The sequence below is a fragment of the Lycium ferocissimum genome, chromosome 7 (genome assembly GCF_029784015.1).
Source record: "Lycium ferocissimum isolate CSIRO_LF1 chromosome 7, AGI_CSIRO_Lferr_CH_V1, whole genome shotgun sequence".
NCBI lineage: Eukaryota > Viridiplantae > Streptophyta > Magnoliopsida > Solanales > Solanaceae > Lycium > Lycium ferocissimum.
Window position 1 is genome coordinate 13,483,431 of NC_081348.1, and position 9,574 is coordinate 13,493,004.

The 9,574-nt window shown below is 32.6% G+C and overlaps 1 protein-coding gene across 1 annotated transcript; it reads left to right on the plus strand.

Annotated features, from left to right (window-relative positions):
- Positions 1-1,064: 1,064 nt before the first annotated feature.
- LOC132062528 (S-adenosylmethionine decarboxylase proenzyme 4) lies at positions 1,065-2,468 on the plus strand. Its single transcript, XM_059455079.1, has one exon. The coding sequence runs from the start codon at positions 1,161-1,163 to the stop codon at positions 2,175-2,177; it is 1,017 nt and encodes a 338-aa protein (XP_059311062.1). The 5' UTR covers positions 1,065-1,160; the 3' UTR covers positions 2,178-2,468.
- Positions 2,469-9,574: the final 7,106 nt, after the last annotated feature.

Sequence of the window (9,574 nt, forward strand, 5' to 3'; positions counted from 1 at the left end):
CTCTAAACGCGAGAAACTCAAAAAGGTACGAGAACACTTTCAAGACAAAAAATATTGTTTGTGGACTCAAGGTTCAAACTTCCTAACTCTATGACTATTTACTTGCCATATGTTTGTCCCCTAATAAAATCAATTTGCTTGATTTACGTTAAATTGTTTGAATTTGTGTAAATGCTAGTATTTGATCATTCTCTTAATGAATCAAAAATTACTTTAGTTTGTAAGTGAAATTAATACCTCACATAAGTCAACTCCATGTTTACATTATTTGACTCTCAATGAGCAAAAAACTGGGAACAAATTTTTGAAACCAGAGGAACACCAATTACAATGGTTTGACTTTTAACATAATAGTGGTTAATAAGAAAGTATGACAGCCTTAACTGATTAGCAGTAGTCAAGAAATTGAGTTAGAATCTGTTATATAGTAGTATAACATTTCAGATTGTGATCTCTTGAATATTGACCATTTAGCTAATCAATAAAAAAATTACTAAACATCAAATGTTTAAATTAAATCAATAAATAGATATACATATTTTTTACACACATATTCATCACTTAGTTATGACTAAGTATGTATTTTTACGTTAATATCATGTATCAATAAGCATTTACCCCGGACCAGGGACAGAGCTAGCTAGTGTAGAGCTTGGCGGATTTGACCGAACTCAGTAGCTTTAATCTGAATTTTGTATTTATCTGAAAAATTTATTAAATATGTATAAATTATTTAGTTTAGATCTCAGTAACTTAGAAGAACTTTAGATCTCGTAACCACCTCTATGGCCTGGACAATTATAGTAGGTTGTTTTGAAGGTTTGAGTGAAGGAAATAGAGTGAATAGTACTCCAAATAATAGACAAGTAAACAAAAAAACAAGAATTGCGCGTGGAAATGAATTTGGATTCATGTTGTTGTCTCAAGAAGATCTCTCAAACTCTCTCACTTCACAAAAACAAAAAAACTTCATACCATCATCTTGTATTCATTATGCCTACAATTATTATTCTTTGTTGCCTCACCTCGCATGCCCCCTTTATTCCCCTATATATACTCACTTCCCTGTTCCAACTCTTCCCACCTCCACTTCTCTCTCTTTGTTCTTCTCATCAAACACACTTCCATTCAAAGTGTTTTGATCATCATCATCATCATCAATGGCTGTTTCTGGTTTTGAAGGATTTGAAAAGAGGCTTGAGTTACATTTCTCTGGCGATGATCCAATCATCCGAATGGGTGGTCTCAGGCAACTAGACTTTGAATCAATTGAAGAAGTATTAAATGCAGTGCAATGCACTGTCGTGTCAGCTGTTGGGAACCAGTTTTTTGATTCTTATGTACTGTCTGAATCAAGCCTCTTTGTTTACCCTACAAAGATTATCATCAAAACATGTGGTACTACTCAGCTTTTGAAATCAATTCTTCCATTGATCCAATTCTCATGTGAAATGGGATTTGTTATGAGTGAGTGTAGGTACACTAGAGGCAATTTTATTTTCCCAAAAGCTCAGCCTTTTCCACACACAAATTTCAAAGATGAAATTTTTTACTTACAAGAACAATTACCTATACATCTTTGTTACAGAAAAGCCTCTGTTATGCCTTCAAAATTCATTTCTCATTCTTGGCATGTTTTCACTGCTTGTGACAAATTCTATGACCCTCTTGAAATGATTAGTATTCCAAACGATCTTTTCACTATAGAAATTTGCATGACAGACCTTGATAGGGTACTTGCTAGAAAGTTCTTTAAACATCCAAATATGGCTGCAAATGAAATGACTGAAATAACGGGTATTTCAGAAATTAACCCAAATGCTTTAATTTGTGACTTTGTGTTTGATCCCTGTGGATATTCCATGAATAGTATTGATGGGGATCGTTATTCTACTATCCATGTCACCCCTGAAGATGGTTTTAGTTATGCTAGTTATGAGTGTGTTGGGTCAATACACGATGACCCTAATGACATTATGAACATATTGAAGAAAGTGGTGCAAGTTTTCCGACCAGGGACTATGTCGATTTCGACTACGTCGACGAGCAACGAGGTTTGGACAAGAATTGCCAAAGCTGTCGAGCCACTAGGAATGAAATGCCGGAGCTGCACTATGGATGATTTTCCGGCCCCCGGAAACGTCGTGTTTCAGACTTTTACTTCTTGCCGGAAGTAGGTGCTGCTGCTGCCGCGGCGATGGTTGTGGTGGTGGTGGAAGTAAGGTGGGAGCATGGTGGTACTAGTACCTTATGTGATGGTAGATATGTGGGAAGTGGTTTTTTTAAGAGTAAAGGGAGGAAGTAGGGGACCTTTTCTTTTTTCTTTGTTTTTGTATTTCACTTATCTTATTTTAATTTTGTTAGATCATGAGTTTAGTTGAAAATTTTTTAATTAAAAAGAAGTAGAATATTGATGCATGAGTTATGTAATTGCATTGGATTGGATAGTGGATGATCTTGATGATCAATGTAAGCTTTGACTTGTGTAGAGTGCTGCAAGTAAATTTCACCAAAAGGTTATTCTAAGAGTTTCTATTAAAAGCAAATATTCCTTACATTCAGGATTATGAAAATTTAATTTACACTTAGTATATGATAGAGATTTTTGCTGGTACTATTAGACTGTAAATTTAGTGACTATCAAAGAGTTTTATCGTGTATTTAGTAAAAATGTGCAATAAAAAGGAAAAGGAGAAAATTTTCATGAAAGATTTAGAAGAAGAGAAGGGAAGATAGTGGCCTTAGGCTTATGTAGCATGATAATGAACCCCACTTATGTTTGTCACGCCTAGAGAAAATTTTGTGGTTGCATGTTTATGTGTGGTTGTAGTGGGGATGGTAAAAAGTGCATGAATCTTTTTCTTGCTAAGTTTTCATTTTGTCTTCCTTCTCATCTCTTTGTCTCCAATTAGAATTTGCATGGGCTTGTCCTGGTTTTTTCTCCATGATTAAGCATGCATCTTAAATAGCTAAATACTTTTTTATGGTTATGAGTGGATAAAAGTCTATGGTTATGACGTTATGTAAGTTATTAATATAACAAGGTGGAACAAAATGAAGCACAAGCAAGCAAAAGCCTAGCAAAATATCTCTCCAACATTTCTTCCTTCGATGAGTTTCCTACATTTTGCTCAATAAGACTAATATCCAATTCACTTCGAGATATCAGTCATTACTTAGGTAGATGCTAGATATCTCTCGGTTATTTACGATTTCATACGTTCTCATTATATAAATATATGTTCTATTAAACGAGAAAAGAGCTATCTAATTGGACAACAACAGTAGCAAGATGATTAAATCAAACTCGTGATAGTGAACTAAATTATGATATTTTGGTCATTGAACTGTCCGGGATAAACTTTAGCCCTTTTTACAAAGTGGGGATTTAGCCATAATGAGGGATTATTTCAATCGTAGGTTCTTCTTTGAGGTCACTCTTTAAATTATGTCCCCATTAATTCATTGGTATAAATTTCACTTTTAAAAGTAGTAGGTTATTTATTTTTTTCAAAGGAAATTTTCCCGCTGTACGAGTACGGAATAAAATGTATGGTGACCTCAAGAAAGACTAGTTTCTGCAAATGCTACCCAAAATGAGGGGCTAAAATGTATTGGGCAATTCCATTTGCGAAGTCCCATAATAGTCAAGGTGGAGCGGGCTTTAAAGCTGCAAAACAGAAAAGCCCAATATACATTATGGGCCTTACACATTCAAAAGTTTAAATCGTTGGGCATGCCACAGAATTGCCAAAGTTATCTTTTGGGGTTGGTCTTTAAATTTTGCCATTAAGAACGTATTTAAAAGTATGCCCGTGGCATAACTTTGTGAAGGAATTATCAAAGATTATGTTGACTGGCATATTACGGAATCGCCCATAAGGCATGATCCCGGCATAAATGTGTAATTCATGCCTTTGTTAGGCGGGCGAAATTTAAGACTTGGCATTTTTTTAAAATTCATGCCGGGTCGACAAGGGCAAATAACTTTGGTAAATTCAAAGACCAATTTAAAAGAAGGGCACTCCGCGCAAAAAAATGAAATGTATTGGCAACCATTTGCGAAGTCCCATAATAGTCAAGGTGGAGCGGGCTTTAAAGCTGCAAAACAGAAAAGCCCAATATACATTATGGGCCTTACGTTAAAATTGTTCATGCCCCCATCGGCGTATTTGAATTGACTTATCTTTGTTAAATTCTCAAATTTATGTCGGACCGATTCGTACCTTATGCGGGACCCGGCATACTTATGCCCCATTAAAAGTATGCCCCCGTGCGTAAACTTGTTAAGCCATGACCGTATGCTTATGCCAAGTCTACCCATAAGGCATGGTATGCCGGTAAAATTTGGTAATTCCTTAACAAGTATATGCGAGTCCGTATACGTGCGACTGAAACCTTGTCTTGCAATTTTTTTTTTTTTAATTTATGCTTGAACGGGGGTTCGAACTCAGAACCTTATGATTTCTGTGTGAACGCTCAGAGTTGCAATGCGAAGGGCAAAAATTAAAGACCAGCAATATGAAGGGCATAATTTAAAGACCACAAATATGAGGGCAAAATTTAAAGACCACCCCAAAAGAAGGGCAATCCGCGCAAAAAAATGCTAAAATTTTAGTCATGTGTGACTGATTTTTTATTGTTTTTCGTAAAAAAAATTTTTTTTTGGTATGTCTGCACCGCAGTTATACATCACTAAAATACATGTAAAAATGAGCTAGACTTGTGGTTCTGAATAAAAAATAATAATTTGTTCTTCGAATTCTAACAATCCAACACACGATTCAACACCTAAATCTACTCTAAATAAGCTCAAATTTGAAATATAAGTTTCATTTATCATAAAGAACAAACCCAATTATCAATTTATCAAAAACACAACAATTATAACAAACTCAAACACCCTTTTAATTGTTTCAAGTATGGCTACACTTCAGTCATACATACATGACCGCGTGTGAACAAGAAGAAGTGAGAAGAAACAGACACTTTTATCTGAATTTATCTAATAAGTAGATAGTCGTGCGGAAAAAAAAACACAAGGCAGATCCTAATTAAGCGGGGCAACCAAAATAGGGCGCTCCATAAAATTTTTAGAACGGACCCGATTGAATAATCATTCTTTCTTGAAGATTCTTCAAAACCGGAAATAGCCGATAAATCGAATATGGAATCTAACCATGCTTCACTATTATTACGATTTAAAATGAGTTTGGATATAATTAAAATCTTCAAAGTTAATATTCACTATAAATTGTAACTTTCATTCTATTCTAACTTTGGAAGAAAGTTATTTTCCATTTTCTCAATTTTAAAACCATTATTAACATTTTTAGCAACAAGTTTTCACTCGTCTATCATAATGCATCACATTGTTATGATTATTAACTAATACATTTTATCAGGAAACACTTCGCTTTTTAAGTAATTATAAGCATGTTAGAGACAGTATAACCGTATGTTCAGTTATAGCATTTAATGTTTGAAGAATAATCTCGGTCTCTTTATTATAATTGTTACCCTTTCTAGCATTATTTTGTTTTCCCCGTCCACAAAATTCCCCATGTTTAGCTTTGAACTCATCAAGGAAACATTATAGAAGGTCAAAGAAATAATGACTATTCAATATGTCGTGTAAGTGGCACTAAGAACAAAAATGCAAGGACTCCTCTTGCATATCTTAGTCTTACACTCATTATTTCACTCTCTTTCACTCCTAACATGTCTTTATAGGATAATCACAATGTCACTGAGTTTGAATACTAATAATTTTTAGTCATTGTCATCCTATTGAACTTTTTTTAATCCCGTGCTTATTATGTAAAAAAGAAAAGAACATCCCCACTATACTTTCGACACGAAAAAAAACATATTAAGGAAGCATCTCTATCCTAGCCGTCTTTTCCTCACATTTTTCAAGCATGCAAGATTACATTTTGAACATTGAATACTCCTAATACTATAAAGGTAGCATGAAATCTAAAGGAAACACCACAACAAAATATGCTTTTAGCGGCAATTAATTTGCGGCAATAACTTAATTGCCGCTAATTATATTCTAGAATCAATTACCGGCAATACCAAACTATAGCCCTAATAATAAATGCCGGTAAATGCTTTAGCGACCTTGGATCTAATGACACTATCCAATTGTTGGTAAATGTTTTTGTGGCAATAACTATTGCCGCTAAAAGGAAAATATATTGTCACTAAAAGCCTCTTTTGGTGTAGTGAAAGGGGAGGAAAATGAAATTTAAAAGGCAATTTTGTAGACTCACACCTTAAAGAAGCATGTCATTTATTGTAGCTACTATATTTTTATATATAAAGGGAACAATAAACTTACAGATGGAACAAAAATGAAGAACCGCTTGTATATTCTGCATTCAAATCCTTAGCATTCCTGCTGAAGCTATTAAAACAAAGAAAACACTTAAAAGTTATAAAGTCACCTCATAAGCTTTAAACTAAACTTAGATAAACATAACAATTGACGTATTAATCAAAGAAAAAAATTCACTGTGGGTGAGGGTGGGGTACGATCAGTCGCTATTGAATGAATTTTCATAAAGTTCAAAAATATGAAGAAGTAAACATACGAAGAAACCAAAGGGATTCCACATCTATCATATATACATAAAAAATAATTTTAACCTTCAATATATACTGTAATTTTTTGCCGAGGGCGAACACCCTTGGTTACACTTGGCTTCGCCCCTGGGTACGATGGGGTATAGTTGGTCAAAACAAGTACCAATCTGAAATTAACGTGTGGCAATTGTTACAAATGATAGTGGGAATGAAACTACCTTTCAGTAACATGAATAATTAACAAGAACTTCATAGTTTAATTAGTTATTAGTTTTTGGTTAACACGTATTAGTCTTTTATTGAAAGAGCTTGGCATGCGTCTAAGCACAAAAGAAACCTGTAAATGTCCCCTTTTTAAATTAAAGGATTAGTGGGGGTACGTGTTGCATTTGCTCTGGTCTTTTGAGATTAATACATGATGATTGTATTTCAATTTTTTTTAAGTACTATGGATAGTTCTACTCATTTGATTCCAAACAGAGTTCCCAAGTCATGTTGTAATGATTGACGACATTTTGCTTTCTTCTTTTTTAGTTATTTTTCTAGATTATCTTGTCGGGCACTGGTACATGTGTCAACAAACAATTGAATCGTGGTAAAACACTTGTCGCATGAGGAACGTTGCAATAGGTTTCGTATGCATTTTAAATTTATAAATATATTTCAAAATTTCTTTAAACTTTTTTTTTTGTAAAAAAATGAGGGAGGGGATTAGAAGGCGGGGAATCGAATCCTCACCAATAAGATGAAAGTTCGAGTAGTCAATCAACTGAGCTACTAAGATTCCCTAAAAATTTAAAATTATATGTTTGAATTTACATTAATAATTAAATAATTTGGTCTTCATGCTTTAAATATATATATATGTATATATTATGCCTTGATGTCTTTATTATGTACCATAAAAATACCCTCAAACTAAAATAATACCAAAACACAGGGCAGGCTTAAACCAAGAGGGTATTATTTTCCAAAAATATATTACCCCTTTAAAAAGTCACTACTAGAAAAGTGCTAATTACCTAGGGATTTTTATGGGGTTTATACATGAAAATCTACAGGTAAATTAGTTTCCTGCGGATTTTCCTGCAAACAATAATTCGAAGGAAAAACGCTCGTAGGTAGTTATTACCTGCGGATTTAAAAATTCCCAGGTAACTTACCTGGGGATTTTAATTCTTCATGTAAGTTACTTGCGGGATTTTCTTGCAAAAAATACTAAAAATTTGTAAGAAAGTTTGGTGAAAATCCTGAAATAAGGAATTTTCTTACGGATTTTTCTGCAAGTAAATCCGAAAGAAAAAATCTAGTAAATCTATAAAGAATTTCCTAGCAAAAAAAAAGAAGAGAGATTTATCAATTTAATTTTATTCCTCCATATGAAAATTCTATTTGACTACACAAATACTACTTTAATGGTGTACATACTACTTTAATGGTGTACATATTATATTTAGCATCTCTCCCTATACACACACAAATATTATTTGTCTGTTACAACCTGCAATCAACCACCTATAAACTCGTACTCTCAAAGCAAACCATTGCCCAATTCTTCTCCATTGCCCAATGTGTTCAAACCCAACACTCACGTACAAGTTACAACCCCGTTACAACCTCAAACCCCACTCAAACTCGTACTCTCAAAGCAAACCATTGCCCAATGTGTTCAAAACCAACACTCACGGTTTTCCCACACACACCATGCTAGCTATTTCCTTACACAGTAGTTGTTACTATAAATGTCAAACTCTCGTTGTCCTCCTTCGGTGTGGGACAAGAAATCAATTACTCCAAAGTTTAAAAAAAAAAAAAATGAAAATTATAAATATTTTTTTCTTCACTTATTTTTTAATGAAATTTAGAAAAGAAAATACATATTTTAGTTAAAAACCTTTATTCGCGTCGTTAGTCAAAAAAGTTTTTTTTTCTTTTTCAGAATATATCTTTTGAATTTTATTCTTAACTAAGAAATGAACACAAATTACTTAATAAAATTGACTAATTTTTTTTTTTTTTTTACATATTTGGTAAAATATTTATTTCCATATTTCTAAACTCTTTTTTGTCTTTTTGATTTTCCAGCTAGTGTCCAGTACCCGTATTGGCCCCCAACTAAATCTAGATTCTCGCCTGAAAGTCTTACACTGACAGGAAAAATGTTCCGTTATAAAGGCGATTCCATACCTAAGGGGACTTGAACCCGAGGCCTCATATTTCGGAAATACTAAATATAATGATGTTATTCTTGTTTTTCTAAAAATATTTAAACCTCTTATATAATAGAAATCCTACACAAATGAAACTTCATCTACAATTGAAATTTTCTTCAAGTATAACTAAGTGGATCAAATTACGACTTCTGTAATGATTAATTGATCGTTCGTATAATGCATGTTTTTTTTCTTTCAAGAAAAAGAACAAAAATACAATTTTAGAAATTTTTAGATAAGAAACAAAATGATAATGAGATATTTATAAGCCTTCAATAACATATTAAAGTTTGTATATTATAATTTCTAAAAACAAGAATTAATAATATTCCGCATGGCTAAGCAACTTGTAAAATTATTTCACCAATTCTAACCAAAAACACAAGATTGAGCTACTTCAATAATATGAAAAGTTAATTAAGAGGATGTTCTGAAATAAAATTAGAAAATTACTCAATACTTGAGTCTCACTTGCAATATTCGCAAAATAATATATTTATGTAACATACTATATTTAAATTACATCATCTTTAATACAAGTAAAAATAGAATAATATTAGATTAAGATATATAGTTAAAATATTAATTTTTCGCTTAACATAATCTATCTGTTGAAGGAGAAAAATAAACTTTAAATTAATTATAATGTAGCTAAATATTTTATCTACTTAAAAATTATACTTAAAGTATTTAATAATACACAATTTATTACATTTTATAATGGTATTAGCTAATATTGAACGGTCTCTATGCATATTAAATTTTGTTAC

Coding starts and splice junctions, on each gene's coding strand:
- LOC132062528 (XM_059455079.1), top strand. CDS start 1,161: ATGGCTGTTTCTGGTTTTGAAGGATTTGAAAAGAGGCTTGAGTTACAT.